The 16715-nt window shown below is 48.7% G+C and overlaps 6 protein-coding genes across 6 annotated transcripts; 4 read left to right on the top strand and 2 right to left on the bottom strand.

Annotated features, from left to right (window-relative positions):
* Positions 1-996: 996 nt before the first annotated feature.
* F4812DRAFT_411248 (carbohydrate-binding module family 43 protein) lies at positions 997-3653 on the top strand. Its single transcript, XM_047932599.1, has 2 exons — positions 997-1772; positions 1864-3653. Exons 1-2 carry the CDS (start codon positions 1630-1632, stop codon positions 3365-3367), a joined length of 1647 nt encoding a protein of 548 aa, XP_047795323.1. The 5' UTR covers positions 997-1629; the 3' UTR covers positions 3368-3653.
* A 3515-nt stretch (positions 3654-7168) lies between these two features.
* On the top strand, positions 7169-9950 carry F4812DRAFT_35337 (glycoside hydrolase family 94 protein). The gene has a single exon (XM_047931751.1). The coding sequence runs from the start codon at positions 7310-7312 to the stop codon at positions 9665-9667; it is 2358 nt and encodes a 785-aa protein (XP_047795322.1). The 5' UTR covers positions 7169-7309; the 3' UTR covers positions 9668-9950.
* Positions 9951-10097: 147 nt separating this feature from the next.
* Positions 10098-10852, top strand: F4812DRAFT_454825 (uncharacterized protein; the record flags this gene model as incomplete). The annotated part of the gene is made up of 2 exons (XM_047936714.1): positions 10098-10766; positions 10841-10852. 2 exons carry the CDS (start codon positions 10098-10100, stop codon positions 10850-10852), a joined length of 681 nt encoding a protein of 226 aa, XP_047795321.1.
* A 1322-nt stretch (positions 10853-12174) lies between these two features.
* On the top strand, positions 12175-13256 carry F4812DRAFT_454824 (ubiquitin-conjugating enzyme/RWD-like protein; the record flags this gene model as incomplete). Its single annotated transcript, XM_047936713.1, has 7 exons — positions 12175-12207; positions 12308-12315; positions 12424-12522; positions 12578-12615; positions 12673-12787; positions 12846-13060; positions 13120-13256. 7 exons carry the CDS (start codon positions 12175-12177, stop codon positions 13254-13256), a joined length of 645 nt encoding a protein of 214 aa, XP_047795320.1.
* A 483-nt stretch (positions 13257-13739) lies between these two features.
* On the bottom strand, positions 13740-15429 carry F4812DRAFT_464950 (DUF455 domain protein; the record flags this gene model as incomplete). Its single annotated transcript, XM_047938395.1, has 1 exon — positions 13740-15429. Exon 1 carries the CDS (start codon positions 14898-14900, stop codon positions 13740-13742), a length of 1161 nt encoding a protein of 386 aa, XP_047795319.1. The 5' UTR covers positions 14901-15429.
* On the bottom strand, positions 15182-16649 carry F4812DRAFT_411229 (uncharacterized protein). Its single transcript, XM_047932598.1, has 2 exons — positions 15509-16649; positions 15182-15423 (listed from the first exon to the last, which is right to left on the bottom strand). Exon 1 carries the CDS (start codon positions 16363-16365, stop codon positions 15526-15528), a length of 840 nt encoding a protein of 279 aa, XP_047795318.1. The 5' UTR covers positions 16366-16649; the 3' UTR covers positions 15182-15423; positions 15509-15525.
* Positions 16650-16715: the final 66 nt, after the last annotated feature.

Genomic DNA, 16715 nt, shown 5'->3' with positions numbered 1-16715 from the left:
ATAACATCGCATTTTATGTCAGTTCTCAATCCGCCTCACTAAAGGCGGCTAATCAGACAAGACCCGGAAATACTATCTGATTTGAGAAACTCTCCTATTCTCGCTTACCCATAAAATATCTTATCCTGTATCAGGATACAGGACATCTACACGCACGCGATCTATTATTTCTCTCTTCTTTGTAGATAAGAACACTCAAACAGTCGAACATGGTGTTGTGTTTTGATGATTTGATATTGCGGTGAATAGCCAGCTAGGGTGTTGATCGCTAGGTTAGGTACCTACAATACATGCTATTCCCGTAAATATTTTAATTCGTCCCATGTTTCAAGAAGGCATATTATTTACCTAAGTAGTTGTTAAAATAGTGTGTACACTATAGGTATTTTAAACTTCTTCACATTACTAATTAACTTTTTTTTCTAATGATCTTCAATTAGTGACATCTTAGATTCGATGTAGCTTGATGATCTACGGATGGGCTACCAGCATTTAAATAATAAGGTACCTTGTGTGGTACGTAAGCAGTGCGGTAAATGTGGAGTTTCCAGCCTGCCAAGTTTGCTAAGCTTTTTTGGATCGCGTTTATGGACGGATAGTTCGGCATTGCCAAGCCAACTGGGTTTGGGGTAAACGTCACCTGTGTGACTATGGAGGGGTCTTTCGTAACCGCACGCCCTACGAACGGCCCATCCAGCCCCTCATAGCCCTCGTAAAGTCACTACATCGCTTTACATAGCCACTGTCTGCCACATCAGCTTTCCTTCTAATGAGGAAATTGAAGACAGTCAATGGCAACCACGATCCAGCGGTACAGCTTGACTACCTACCTAATTGACTGATTCAGTGAACCGTTAGAGTACCCATTACCTCCTTCTTCATGTTCTCCTTATAATGGGTAACCAATCAAACCGTCGCGTAATAACAAAAAAGGCTTCTAGATGTACACAGTTCCTGAGTAACTTACAGATCCGTACCTCATGCCTTATTAGATTAGGTACCTACTCACATGTGAGGTAAGTACCTGGAACCTTGTAAGTATGCGTGTACAATACAAGCGTACGTTAATGTAAACCGTACCTTAATTACATAGCAACTCGCTCGCACCGGTGGACATTCTTTGCACTGATTCCGGCCAAATTTCCTGTTCCTAGTCTGACGCCTTCTTCTCCCACACCAACATTAAAAAAGAAGAGGACTAAGCAAAAGAGGTTTTATTCTCCAAATTTTTGAAACTAACGTTCAAGTTCATTGGTTAAAGACTGAAGGAACTTGATTCTGGTCTGACGATCCACCTCCACCTCGGGTTCCTTTGGCCTTTGGTTCTTTTTTATGCCTGCACGTCTGCACGTTTCGCCGCTTTTCTACTTCTTTTCTCATTCCCGTCTCAACTAAAATCTCCCGCATTCCGTTTTCTTGGCCTCTTTTTCTATCGTTCGCGTAATTTGTCAACAATAACAACAAACACTCGTTATCATCACGGATACACTTTCGTTATCGTTTTACTTTTTCATTTCGGTGGTATCTTCCAAAATTCCGAGTTTTGACTTTTACTTTATTTTTATTGGTCATCCGGTCGTTCTCGGAATCTTTCTAGCTTAGGACCGCAGAACACCAGCCGCCGTCACGATGTGGACGCCCTCGGTCGTCTCATATCTCACCTTGGGACTTGGCGTCCTCTCTGGCAGCGCATTAGCTCAGAGCTACAATGACATCCCGCCCATCAAGGCTGTAGGCCAGCACTTTTTCTACTCCAACAATGGTTCCCAATTGTAAGTTTTATTAACCTTAAACTACCTATCTTATCACACGCCGTCTTGGCCGCCTTGGCGAATCCTAAAGCTAATCGTTCCGTGCCCTTAGTCTTCTCAAGGGCGTAGCTTATCAGGAGGATTACAACCCCAATGGTACTGCCAACAACGTTGGCGACAGCAAGTACACTGATCCGTTGTCCGACGCTGACAAGTGTAAACGAGACATTCCTGTCATGAAGAAAATCTTCACCAATGTAATCCGAGTATACGCTATCGATCCTACTAAGGACCACGATGACTGTATGGAGCAGCTGGCCTCCAATGACATTTACGTTATTGCCGATCTTGGCGAGCCTGGTACTTCCATCGACAGCGACAACCCCGAATGGAATGTCGGTCTCTACACGCGTTACACTGCTGTTATTGACTCTCTTAGCAAGTACAAGAACGTGATTGGCTTCTTTGCTGGCAACGAAGTCGTGGAGAAGCAGAATCAGACATCGTCTGCTGCTTTCGTCAAGGCAGCTGTACGAGACACGAAGGCCTACATCAAGCAGATGAACTACCGTGATACTTTGGGTGTTGGTTACGCAACCGCTGATGTCCCTAGCAGAGATGAGCTGGCTCATTACTTTGCCTGCGAGCCTGAGGATGGTGTCTCTACGTCGATTGATTTCTGGGGCTACAACGTTTACTCTTGGTGTGGAGACAGCAACTACGAGATATCTTCATATGGTACCCGCGTCGATTTCTTCAAGGATTACCCCGTCCCTGCTTTCTTCGCTGAATACGGTTGCGTTGATGGCGTCCCCAAGGGCCACAGGCCTTTTACTGAGGTTGCCGTTCTCTACGGTAACATGACCTCTGTCTTCTCTGGTGGAATCGTCTACGAATATTTCGAAGCGGAAAACCACTATGGTTTAGTCTCTATTGATGGTGACAGCGTTAGCCCGTATCCCGAATACACTTCGCTTTCTTCTCAGTTGGCCAAGGTTACACCATCTCTCACCCAGTCGAGCGCGTACACGCCATCTAACACCGCCCCGGCCTGCCCCAAGGTTAGTGGCACGACATGGGCTGCTGCTGCTTCGCCTCTTCCTCCTTCGGTCAACCCCCAGCTTTGCGAGTGTGAAGTTGCTAGCTTGCAATGCAACGTCGATTCCGATGATGAGGATTCGTACGCGAGTGTGTTCAACTACATCTGTGGTGAGAATGAAGATTACTGCAAGGGAATTGCCCATAACGCTACTACTGGCACTTATGGTGCTCTCGGTGGATGCTCTCCCAAGCAGCAACTCGCTTTTGTGGCCAACCAGTTTTATCTGAACAGCGACAACAAGGCTAGCGCCTGTGACTTCAACGGATTGGCTAAAACTCAGAGCCCCCAGACCTCATCCGGGTGCTCGGCTTTGATCTCGGCGGCTGGTACCAACGGCGAAGGCTCTGTAGTTAGCCCGACTGGACAGCAGGGTACTGCAGCTGCGACCAGTACATCCGAAGGCGCCGCTATGGGTAATATGGTGGCTCCCGCCTTCTTCAACTATGGAAAGGCTTTCTTCGTCGCCTACGTGGTCACCGCCCTGGTCTCGGGTGTTGGCATGTTCGTCCTGTAAGATAGTAGGTTGAGGAGTGGAAAGTTCTAGCACATAAGGAGGGAAGGAGTAATAACGAGTCCGGACGTGTACTAGAGTGGCGTATTTCTGAACTTGCGCATGGGGATATGAGAATACCGTATCCCGTTTTCTGTTAAGAACTGATACAACTTTTTTTTATATTACGAAGGCTTCCGCTTTGTTTTGTGAAGATGTAGATGTGATTCTGTCAAGTCTGTATATCACCCTTACCCCCTTTCTGATGTTGCGTATGTGATATGACCAGTATGGCTTCCTATCCCACCGAGCCAGCGTCTACAAGGTAGGCTAAGGTACCTACCTACCTATAGTACATATGCCCCAAGAGCTAATACAGTTTAGTATTTAATGACTCCTTTTTCGATTATACCTATTAATTAGTCTGCTGCAGGTACACAGAACATGGTCTCTGTGCACAACTACCTAATGCATGTACGCGGATGCAGCTAATGCTACCTTAGGTACCCAAGTTAAGGTAACATGGATTCTGCAGCCCGCCGTAACGCATCTGTAACGGCCTAGGGATCCCTGCCTGCCCGAGTGCCCGATCACACCTCCCCACTTAATCTTGTAAGTGGTCAGTTTTTTTTTTTTTTTCTTCGGGAAATCTGATTTACTACTAACAAAAACTAAAATCCTCATGGACATCGAAGGCTTCAAACTCGGATAGCTGAACGCAGATTCCGTCGTAACTTACCTTAAGTAATCAGGAATAATACGTACCTATTTATTGTACCGCTTACCTTTTCGGCCTGACGACTTCTGTGCTTTATAGAAAGAAGGAGGAGAATAGTAAGCGGCGTGTTGCTGTTGGTGAAAGGCGATATTCACCCTTTTCCCTGAGTTCTGACGCTCGCCCAAGTTTTAGAGGGACACCTATAACTGGGCCCCAGCACCAGATTTAGTTGCAGCCCAACCGGTACTTCCTAACACCATGTAGTTCCACAAAGTGGTGGTTCGATGAACTCGCCTGGTTTCCTAACAACTACGGTAACTTAGGTACTACTAGTTTGTCACTTCAGGCCGGGATGGGTGGTTTGGATAATGTTCCTCTGATCGAAACAAGCTTCTGGGATCCCGATGTCATAGATTACCTACCTCCTAGGTGGCTTCTTATTATCGGGCACGGCCACGGGGCTCGCATCTAATCCCACCCCTCCCTCGCCGTCGCAGGTTCTGCCGGAATTGGACGTAACTTCCCAAGGGATGATAGGAACTTATATACGAGTTGACAATACGGCCGCTCAGCGCGCCTTAAAGAGTCTTTAGAATCGGTACATGGAGGAGGAGGAGGACGACGACGAGGGATGGCTCGGCGCTTTGCACATCGCGGCTCAGAGCGAGTCCGCGGCAGATCGCCCTGATGTCAATGCGTACGACGATGCTGAGTGGACGCCGTTGCATATCGCGATCTGTAGGGGCTTCGAGGCCGGCGTGAGGATGCCGCTCCAGGCTGGCGCGTGGCTCGACTAGAAGGCGCAGAAATGCATACCCTTTTACGAGGAAATCGGATGCTCTTGGGCTGTTGTAGCAGACGTCTTGTTATAATGTTGGCATTATAATGTGACTTGGCTGTTTTTATGTTTGAGAGGCTATATAGCATGCTGGACTACTGATGGCAAGTTAGGTGATGCATCGACCTTCTTATCTTTATAATGGTTGTACTGTACTAGCCGCATAAGTTGATGTCGATTCAAGCGTATCTAATTGCTAATGCTTTATAGAGCGCTGTCACAATCCACGCAATCTACCGCCGTCTTTTTTTTTTTTTGAGGGGAGGGGGTCAGCTATAATATTCGAACCGGCCGCTTATGGCGGCAAGTGCTATAACGGATGGCGTCGGAAATGAATAGAAAGCAAATTTCAATTAAGCGAAAGCATAGTGAATAGTACTTTCGTCTAGTAGCTACTAGGCCGGTAAGACCTTTCGAACTGTATTTTTCCCGGCTAAGGGCGTCTCAGCTATGTGCTTGTTGCTGTTGGCAACTGAAGGCCGGAGAAAATATACGTTTACATTGTTCTCGACCACGCTGCTCCACTTGACTTTTCTCTTCTGGATATTCACTATCCGTTACATCGACAATCATCCCACCCCTGGCGTCAACTCGGCGCAAAATATATACGAGTGTCCTCATACGTATGCCGATACCCAGTAATCTTCGGCGTTTCCTATACGGAAGCAAGAGGGAGGGCATGCGGGTGGTGGACTAGCAGGCTAGTTGAAGCTGGTGATTTCCTGGCATGCACAGTTCGACATGGCAGCAAGAACGCCAAGATATAACTCAGAAAATAAACGCCTAGAGAAGGTCTATTTTAGGGTGTGCCGCTTCATACGGGCTCTTGTTTGACAGGCACCTACGTTTGGCTCGCCTTGGACTAAACACGCGCGAATGTTGAAGGTGGTGGGCATCGAGCGGTGAATATAGAGGAGCTTGCGAAGGTGACTCCGGTTAACCGTAGTTTACAGTATTGTCGTTGATGGAAACCATGGGAATATCGTATCTATCACTCGACTGCTTTCGTATCCCTAAGAGTCGAGCTAGCTAAGTTTGACCGAACGACAGCCCCCCTTTCCCGCGCTATAACCACCCAGTTGTCAATCAGAATCAACTCGGGCAAGGATTAACTTCGTACCCCGATACATGTTGCTTACTCGTATAGTCCTGATCAATCGCGCCGCCTATAGCGTAAGCTAGTTAAAAGGTAAGGAGGCTTTCTCGCAAATACACTCTTATAACTATTAGGTAGCCGCATTCCTTCCGGATAGTCTATAATGCGCATTTCGTGCCACCGTTAAGTTTACAGCTGTAGATATCTGCATAGTCTTATACGAGCTTCTGGGCCACAAGCTCGTGTTATTCTTCGTCGAAGCCACATGAGCTTTTGATTCGATAGTTGTCTCTTATGTAGCTCCAAGGTCCCGACCAAGTTAGTGCAAGAATCGAGTTTATGGGCTAGGTTGTTAACAACGTAACATTTGAAAAGTGTACCTAACACATATTGGGTACCGTTAACTATCATTTGTTTCTAAGCGAGAAGAACCTCTCGGCGTTATTGGCTTATTGCTTTTCAAGGCGTACCTCATCATAGAAGAAACGGGAACAATGTCAATCTAAATTGATACCTGAAAGTAATCGGTATGACTATTATGAATACCTTTTTAATTACCTTTTAGTCTGTCAGACCAATCATTATCGACCACCGCGGATTTCAGTCGTTCCTATAGCTCAGCGGGTGAAATAAGAAATTAGTCGTCCTTACATACCTAGTGTACCTACGTTAGAATGTTGGAACTAACCTTCCATGCCATGGACTCGCCAGTCTATATTCGGCTTAACTCGCTGGCTCGTCGGCTTGCTCTTCCGTAGCGAAGCGATTCCCCCACGACGTCGCAAGCTTGCCTTACTTAGACCTCCGATCTCATCTCCGCTCTTAGTAACTAGTATACCGTAGAACCCCACGAATCGCTTCGTCTTGTGAGCAACGGTTTGGAGTCTGCATACACAGTACAACCTAGAGGTGCATTAAGACATATGCCGCCGGCATTACTTCGCAAGAATTTAGAGAAAATTGAGCGAGCACAAGTAGATCTGCGGCAATCGAACAATGTCCTCGAACGCTTTGTCCAACTTGGAGGATTCATGTGGATCACTTGATTGTTATACCGAGCAAGGTATTGGTTCCTTGCTCGCCTTGTAGCGGCGTATTGGTTTTACCCGTATATTCTCCCGAGGCGAGCTCCATGCACGAGGGCCATACGCCAAGCCCCGTGTACCGGCCTAACGGTGCCCATGGTCCATGATATGTTTGTCTTGTCACCTTTATAAACCGTAACTCCGGATTCCTAAATGACCTGGTGTAGCCGGGAGACCTAATTGAAGATACCGGAGAAACAGATTTGCGGCTCAAGGTGAAGGGAACACGATGTTACGCTCTACAGACGACGGCGACCGCTACGAGCTGGCGAGCCCGACGGCTCTTCCGAAAGCCGGCGCATTCTTGTGGAATCAGAAGATGATGATTCAGATCACCTGTCGCGGGTATGCGACGGCCCAATTCATGCAGCCGGAGCCGTCCAAGTACGCGCACGCGCCGAACCTCGAGGCCAAGACCTTCATGCAGCCTGAGCAGAACTACTATGCTCACCATCCGGGCCGTTTCGTCTATATCAAAGATGAAGAGACTGGCCAGCTGTTTTCGGCACCATATGAACCGGTACGGGCTCCGCTCAACCGGTTCGTGTTTTCTGTCGGCAAAAGCGATATCTTCTGGACCATCGAGCATCTCGGCATCCGCGTCGAAATGTCGCTAGTGATTCCCACGCATGATGTAGTAGAGCTCTGGTCGGTCAAAGTAACCAACATATCATCGCGACCGCGCAGAATTAGCGTGTACCCCTATTTCCCATTTGGGTATATGTCGTGGATGAATCAAGAAGCTGAATGGCGACCGGACCTCGGTGGTGTGGTAAGCAACAGTATCACACCATACCAAAAGGCGACAGATTACTTCAAGAACAAGTATTTGAAGGATAAGTCATATTTCTTGTGCGAAACCCCTCCAAAATCATGGGAGGCAATGCAACAGGCCTTCGAGGGCGAAGGTGGTCTTCACGCGCCTTCGTCACTGGCACAACCAGACCTCAGCTGCAGCGATGCTCGGTACGAGACACCCGTGGCTGTGGTACAATACCGGGAGGAGCTCAAGACAGATGAGCAGCAGGAATACCGTTTCTTATTCGGGCCTGCGTACGATGACGCCGAAATCCGTTCTGTGAGGGCTAAGTATCTCAGCAAAGAAGGGTTTGCACAAACACGCCGGGAATATGCAGAGTATATCATCAAGGGAAAAGGATGCTTACAGATCGAAACCCCCGATAAGCATGTGGACAACTTTGTTAATAATTGGCTACCGCGGCAGTGTTATTATCATGGCGACGTGAACCGGCTGACCACAGATCCGCAGACACGCAATTACCTGCAGGACAACATGGGCATGTCATATATCAAGCCAGAGGTGGCACGTCGAGCCTTCTTGACCGCCGTTGCACAGCAGGAGAAGAACGGGGCCATGCCCGATGGTATCTTGCTAGCGGAGGGTGCCGAGCTCAAGTACATCAATCAGATCCCGCACACCGACCACTGCATCTGGTTGCCAGTTACACTCGAAGCGTATCTCTCCGAAACTGGCGATTATGATCTTCTGAAGGAGCAAGTAAAAGGAATGCACGGCGACACCTATACTGTGTTCGAGCGGTTTAGTCGAGCTATGGATTGGTTGCTCTCGGCCCGAGACGCGCGCGGGCTGAGCTACATTGCACAGGGTGATTGGTGCGATCCATTGAATATGGTGGGTTACAAAGGCAAGGGCGTATCTGGATGGCAGACTGTTGCCACTGCATTTGCGTTGAAGCTATGGGCGGACATCTGTGAGCATGAAGGTAAAGCCGATCTGGCAGAACGCTACCGCGTAAAAGCTAAGGAGGTCAACGATGCAGCTAATGCACACTTATGGGATGGGGACTGGTTCGCACGGGGAATCACGGACGATAATGTGATTTTCGGCGTTAAGACAGACAACGAAGGTCGTATCTGGCTGAACCCGCAGTCGTGGTCTATCCTAAGCGGGGCAGCAAGCAGCGATCAGATCGCTCGAATATTGCCTCAAGTGGACTCGCAGATGAGTACACCTTACGGCGTCGTGATGTTCGCTCCCCCATACAGCGGCATGCGCGAAGACGTAGGGCGCGTGACGCAAAAGTATCCCGGCTCAGCTGAGAATGCATCGGTCTACAACCATGCCGCTGCCTTCTACGTCCATAGCCTGTATTCGATTAACGAGAGCGATCGGGCATATGATACCCTGCGAAGGATGATTCCTGGACCTTCAGAAGAGGACTACGTACAGAGGGGCCAGCTACCCGTGTACATTCCCAATTACTACCGTGGTGCGTACCAGCAATATCCGCGCACCGCAGGGCGCTCCAGCCAACTTTTCAACACGGGAACTGTATCGTGGGTATACCGGAGTTTCATCGAAGGACTGTGTGGTCTTCGCGGAGATACGAAGGGTTTGCGAATCCAGCCGCAATTACCGTCTTTCTGGGATGCGATTAAAGTAACACGTCTATTCCGCGGCGCCACATTAATTATCGACATTCACCGTTCAGCAGACGTAAAGGAAATCGTGGTAAAGCATGGAGATCGTGTTCTTCCGGAAGCTCGCCTCACCAATATCCAGCCGGGCGCTACTTACGAGCTCTCCGTTGCAGTGCCTAAATAGCATTCTAAGCTTGCCGGAGTTACTGTTTGTTTGTATGGCCGATAACGAGCTAGCTCCTATGCTATTAGACCGGCTTGCCAGAAAGGAACCGAAAAGGGGTGCCTAGCAGAATACGTGTAAATAACTTGTCGATGGGCTGGTGGGATAGAGACTGTCATTAAATCTGTTTCCGGCTTATGAAAATCTGTTGATAGACGGGTGTCATGTCTATATATAGAAATTCCAATTCATAACACCCAATGATGCATCAAAGCCCCCCTTTAGCTCTGTTATGGAGTAGATCGATGAAGTGTGAAACGCCAAGGTGTACGCTCACACTGATATGAAGCGCATCTTGGCAACGTCTCAAGTCGAATGCTGCTGCCATGTAAATAGAACTTCAAGACACTTCTTTGCTCTTCAATTACTTCGACGAGTAAAAAGAATAAGAATGAAAATACGGGCAGACCGCACAATAACCTTTCTCGTCTCGGGGGGGATATGGCTGGCATCGCCTATATCAGGTCAGAGGATACGGACGGAGCAACCGATACGCCCTCTGATAGTAGACGGGACAACGGCATTGAGCGAGACAGATTACCTACCGGAAAATGCAATAGTAGAACACGTCGTCGAATCAGATATCCCACAAGTATCCGATGTACCGCAAATATCAGGGATTCCACAGGTGGATGTGAATACGCCTAGCGACACTGCAACGGGAAGTCAGGCGCAGCCAACTGAGCCAGTAGTTCCAATATTCGTATCACTATTCTCAGGGCCACCAGGTCCGAAAGACTGTCGCGGCAAGGCAATGGTAAATATCCAGCTGCCTAAGCCTGGATCACAAAACTCAACTCCGAAATGTTATAATATACCCGGGGTAGCGCAATGTGGAACTTTTATCGCGAATAAGGATGATGGATGCCAGGCGCGCCTGTTCAACGAGCCCAATTGTCTGACGTTTGTCAACCTGGCCGTGTTTATACCGGAGCAGAGAGCGGTCGGTGGGCTGTTTAGGAGTATCGAGGTTACGTGCGGAATCAAGGGCGTGATACCGGCACCGCTGGATCTCCCTGGTCTAAAACTGCCACCAAATGCTCAACAAGCTGTTGGAAAGGTAAGTCTCGTCTGTAGTTTTATTTTCTTTCCCCCCTTTGATCGAGACAAGCTAACTTCTCGCAGTGAGCATAGCTGTTCGTCTAAACCGTAATGATGGACAATGCAACCAGATAAACCCGTGTATAAGCCCGTAAGGGATTGCGAGTCCTTAGCTGGGTATGTTACAGAGATATACCATAGCTGGTGGCTCATTGAGGGAGAGACCCCGTGGCACGACTGGTCATGTCGTGCAGACTTTATACTTATATACATGGCGGTCTTATCCTAGCATTAGTTGGATATAACACCAACCTGAAAAGGCTGATCTCTTGGGGTAAGAAGGGGGGAAGCTCAAGGTCGGGAAGACAAATCGACAAATCATGGGTTAAAGAAGTTCTACCGGGCGCAAGTAAAACTCATGCCAGGTAAGCAATATTCACTACCTGGTATGGAAGCAAGCATACAACGCATGGTTGGAGTAATGGAAAGGGTTACATACAGCTGGTGATAATATGATGTAGATAGGATGGATGGAAAAAGTTATTAAAATGACAATGTCAGTTTGAGTTGTGATAGCAGCAGCAGTAGCGATTACAATGTGCTAATACAGCACTACCAGCAGGTGTTTTTACTGTGTCTTAGCGTCTGACTTAGGTACTGTGCTCTGGGTATAGAGTACCTTATACGGATCTTGTATACCTGTCTTGTAGCGGGGCTAGCGGGGCAGTTATGTTCGATATATTAGCGCTTGAGTTGGCGCATAGAATAGCGCCAGAATCGGCTTATCTGGGCACAATGTCGCGTCATTACTGCATGCATTCATTGAGTGCGTGACTTGACTCGGATTTCAAGACTCAAAAGGCAAGAGAACCTCCTGGACTTCCTCCCCTGTTTCTAGCTCTTTCACCGGTAAATCCCATTAGGTCGTACTACCAATACCTCTATTACAATTGTTTAAGGTACCTAAAGGCAGAAGGCACTTACCTAACCTAAAGTACAATACAGCTGGGTACCATTACCGCGGTAACCGTTCCGATCTTGACTTACTTATTAAGTCTTTTAACTTACCTCCAACTTTCCACTCAGTCCTTCCCTCCTTTTTACTAACATAACAACTCTTCCCTCCCCCCAACGTCTCTTTCCTCGGCGCATTCGACAAAATCTGAGAAATAGGAATAACCAATCTGTACAACGTCCTTACTACGATTTAAAGTATCCCGTAGTCAGTCTTTGGAGAACGACGAACATTTCCATTAAACAATAATCACGGTATTCCAATCCAACCCCGAAAAGACGACGACAACGTACGAGAGAAAGACCGGTCACCTAGCGCATAGATCTTAGGAGCTTCTAAGACAAAGTAACGGAAGCAACTACTTGGAAGGAATATTTTCAACTGTAGAAAGGGTATTAGAAATCAGAGCAAAATGAGCAGCCCACGCAGACGAATCGAGACAGATGTGAGTCCATGAGCCTATGGTGGTTATATGTATATATACCTACCTAGGTATATAAGTTACTTCGCAAGACATTTTCTGCTAACCTGTAATCATAAACCAGGTCATGAAGTATGTGAAATTCTTATCAACTCTGTGTTTGTACTTTACTAACTATCTCGCAGGATGTATGGTTCTTCTTACCAAACGAAGCCTAACACACCAACTAAATCCTCGTAGGCTTATGTCCGACTATGAGGTCACTCTAGTCAACGACAATAGTAATGAGCCCCTCGCACCGCTCGATCTCTGTTGCATTACTAACTACCTAATTACAGTGTAAGCCGGTTCACCCGTGTCGCCCTTTGTTCTCCAAGTCCTCACCCATTTCCAGGCAAGAGTTCTACGTCCGATTCAAGGGACCCGCTGAGAGTTAGTCTCCTCCTAAAGTCGATTTTCACTATCCGGCTGTGTTCTAACAGTACATAGCACCCTTCGAGAACGGAACATGGAAAGTCCACGTCGAGCTACCCGATCAATACCCGTACAAATCTCCTAGCATCGGCTTTGTGAACCGGATATTCCACCCCAACATAGATGAGCTGTAAGTGGCTTGGGTCGTCAGATGCGTATCTCTCGATGTGAGGACTGTTATGGTCTAGGACGTGGCTAAGAAAAGCGATATCATGGAATAGATCCGGCTCAGTTTGCCTCGACGTTATTAACCAGACGTGGTCGCCGATGTTCGACATGATCAACATCTTCGAAGTTTTCCTCCCGCAACTTCTCAGATATCCCAACCCCGCCGACCCCCTGAATGGTGAAGCAGCTGCACTGCTTATGCGGGAGCCGAAAAGCTACGACGCCAAGGTTAAGGGTATGCTCGCCATTGCGTCTGTAAAAAATTTGGGGGCTGGATTAGCTAATAGCACATAGAATACGTCCAAAAATATGCCAGTAAGGATGCTGCAGATGACGCGGGAGCCGAGAGCGAAGATGACGATGATATGTCCTCAGTTGCGAGCTTCGGGGATGAAGAGGACGAACCTGCCGGCCAGATGGATGACGTGTAGGTTACTGTCTCACGCCGTTCCTTTATATCTCAACTTGCCTCTATTCAATGAATCAACTCTGGATTAAGGAGTCATACGGATTTGTCTTGCGGTTATGGGTGGTTTTGGTGTTCTTGCACGGAATTTGCATACGGAATCGAGCCGTCTACTAGAATTGCAACTTTTCTCAACAGCTAGCATTGTTTTTTTACTTCACTTCCTCCGATACGTTGTTGGCCAACTTGTTGTTTTCGCCCCATATCGTTAGGAAGCAAGCACAATTCATTGCTTTTATCGTTGTTATAGAACAAGGGTATCAATAAATATCAATCAACACACGTCTAGTCCCATGCGATGAGCTCAGCAGTGTTTTTTTGCCTTGTGCTCCCTGTAACTCCCCTGATATGCATGCTATATCCCATATTCGAACACGGGTATCTCTATAATGACCAAAACAAGAACCCCCCCTTTTCCTCTGAGACGCCATTTCGACGTAGAGATATACTAATCTGAATCATACTCGACCAACGACGTCAACGATACTATACCTTTCGCTTCCTGCTCCATATCAGCTGCCTCCCCCTTTTCGGGCGGCTTGGATTCCTCTTGTTTTTGAAGTTCTGATTCCTGCCTTTTCCTCTTGATACCAGCAATCCTGGCCGGTCCCTTATTGGTATCCCCATTGCTGCGGTCCAGCGACAGGAACGGGTCTTGGGCCACCCGCGTGTTCCCAACGATCTCCGACACCAGACTGTCTCGCATCTGGGCAGCGGCGACTTCGGATTTGAGCTTCTTGTCCTTCGTCTTCTTCTTCTTCTTATCGTCCTTCATATCCGCGCTATTATTTTTGTTATCGTTATTGTTACTACTGTTGTTGCTACCTGAACTCGTAAAAAACAACGGCTTCGCAAGCGCCTTGTTGCGCCCCATCGCCCCGCCGCCCGCGGCAGGATCCTCCGCCGACGAGGGGCCGAAGTCGACGAGCGCCGCCCTCCTCGCGTCCTCGTCGCTCGCGGGCAGCAGCTCGATCCCTAGGCTCATCCTCTCGCGCAGGTCCTCGGCGGCCGCGCCGTCCCTCTCGCGCTCCTTCCGGTCGGCCCGGAACGCGGCCCGCAGCCGCCGGTTGCGCTCGTACGGGTCCTCCCACCGCGCGGCGCTCGCCCGCGCCAGCTCGTCGATGCGCTCCCGCGCGCCCGCGGCCGCCGTCCGGTCCGCGATCGTCTTCTCGAGCTTGGCGAACGCGCTGGCGCGCTGGTCCTCGCGTTCTTTGTTGTCTGTGAGGAGCAGCAGCGTCGAAGAGGAGGACAACGGATCGGGGGAGCCGGTGTCGCGCCGCCGCGCCCCTTCCGTCACCGTGTACGTCGTGTGCTGCGGGTCGGTGCGGATCTCGATGGCGCCGCCGCACGCGGCGTGCGAGAGGCGGAAGGCGAAGATGGGCGTCGACAAGTACGAGCCGACCTTGCGCTTCGCGGCGTTGAAGCGCACGCCCTGCGCGATGAGCGTGGGCTGCGGGCAGTGCGCGCACCAGATCGCGAAGGGCATCTCGAAGCGTACTGTCTGTTGGCCACCGGAGAATCCGGGCGGGCGCTTCTTGTGCAGCTTGTTGCCGGTCGTGGTCCCTTCTACGTCGGGGGGCACGTAGCGCCCCATGTTGAAGCCCTGCATCGTGGCGGTGGGGCGGTTGGTCCGGTGGGATCGGTCGGTGGGATAGACGTGGAATGGATTTCTGTCTCTAGGTGGGTTTCGTAGGATGTTGTATCGAGGGTCGCGAGAGATGGGGGTGTATATGACCGATTAGGTCGATGTAGTGGGATGAAACAAGATTGCGGTTAGGATGTTAGATGGAGTGATAAGCTTCTGTAAGGTACCTCTAAGGCTTATTTTTTTGGGTACTCTTTAGTAGCATAACCCTAAGTTATGCAGCTATAGGAGCAACCTTGCGAAAATACATCTACGTCATCCAACTTATTAGAATCTCTACCTTGGTACCTCTGAACCCTTCTTACAAAGTTTCTCCTTGTCTTAGGGGATTAAAAATTATATTCTTTATAAGCGAAACATACCTCCTTTTTACTATAACAAGAATTTTGCGGAAGTCACTTCACTACATTAGAAAGCAAGGGGATAGTATTGGCGCGGCAGTTCTCTATTCTGATCATCACTAATGATAAGGACTAGTTAGGACTCAGTGAGTCTTTTTCTCTTTCTTTCTCTCCCTTCTCTGCCCCAATACGTGTGTATTGTATTGTATTGCCAACTAATCCGAGGACCAGAACTGCTACCCGTACAACTACATGCCTTCCATGACGGGATGGCGAAGGGGAATGACGTGATGGTTAGCTAGGACTTGCAGTATAGCCTCTACAACCGTAACCCAGTCCGGGTTCCAATTCTGTATAAACATAGCTATTGTTTTAAAGTCCGCCTCCATCTCCAACGCTACGCGCATCGGCCAGCGATTGTAAGGGACGAGAGCTCGTTGCAATACTCTCTGGATCTCATCAAGCTTGTCGAGCGCTGTATCGTCGGCCCAAAGCAGTCTGAGTTTGGCGGGTATCTCGACTCTGTTTGTATCCTGGCATGAACCTTGGAACTTCTCAACTCGGGCGGGTAGCGCCACGCTCGGCCACGCCGTCATCACGTATCTTTCTTGGGGAGTGCGTGCTAAAAGTTCAAGATACGGGATGTCGAGGTTGAACCTGCCGTCAGCTAGCCTCCGAGCAACGTGTGGTGGTGGAGAGTTGAGCGGTGCCTCGAAAAATGCCCGGGGATCCGGATCATTTGCTTTTATGACCGTTAGTGCTAACGACGTTACTAACGATGATGTTTTCGGTTGTTGTTTTGGCTCCATTTCCAAGTTATTCTCCCGTTGCTTCATTCTGGTTGCCAGTTTTTTACCTATATTCGCCATCTCCTCCATCAATGGCTCCATATTGCTCAGTCTAGCGTCCAATTGATCCTGCCGCTGTTCGGTTTTGGCAATAGATTTTGCGATCGCTTCGCTCATTTTGTCCATCCGAATGTTGGCTTCTCTGACTGAGTCAGGTATCAGCGTTGATACGAAGGAGTTAGTAGGGGCAGATGTATGCTCCAAAGGCTTTTCTTTGGCATTCGTTCGAGTGGAAGACATTGTGGCAGTTGTCGTTGATGTAGTGTACGTGTATTGGGATGGATCGTGTCTGTCTTAATTTTCGTTCTATCTGCGCAAGATTGAGTTAAATAATTCCTAGAATGTGGGAACTTTGATGCCTGGATACAAAACTAAGGCTGGAGCCTATCCGCATTGTTTCCGTACGAGCATGAAGGTATCTAAGAGGGTAAGTAGGGTGGTGAGCAACGGCCAGGCAGTTACTGCCTTAGTCGGGCCTCATCACCGTGATTACAGGATCTATATCAGTGTGTGGGAGATGAACTTGTATGGTATTGTATACTTGAAAGGAGTACTGGTGGTTGTGCCTAGCTGTAAGAAACAATACAAAG

Source organism: Daldinia caldariorum, assembly GCF_022478825.1.
Source record: "Daldinia caldariorum strain CBS 122874 unplaced genomic scaffold F4812scaffold_1, whole genome shotgun sequence".
Taxonomy (NCBI): domain Eukaryota; kingdom Fungi; phylum Ascomycota; class Sordariomycetes; order Xylariales; family Hypoxylaceae; genus Daldinia; species Daldinia caldariorum.
The sequence above is the reverse complement of the archived record's forward strand: the minus strand, read 5'-3'. Positions and strand labels throughout refer to the sequence as shown.

Bases quoted from the DNA above. Each gene is read 5' to 3' on its own strand.
- F4812DRAFT_411248 (XM_047932599.1), top strand. From the start codon at position 1,630: ATGTGGACGCCCTCGGTCGTCTCATATCTCACCTTGGGACTTGGCGTC. The intron at 1,773-1,863 runs GTAAGTTTTATT...CCGTGCCCTTAG, and splicing joins TCCAACAATGGTTCCCAATT to TCTTCTCAAGGGCGTAGCTT.
- F4812DRAFT_35337 (XM_047931751.1), top strand. From the start codon at position 7,310: ATGTTACGCTCTACAGACGACGGCGACCGCTACGAGCTGGCGAGCCCG.
- F4812DRAFT_411229 (XM_047932598.1), bottom strand. From the start codon at position 16,365: ATGTCTTCCACTCGAACGAATGCCAAAGAAAAGCCTTTGGAGCATACA.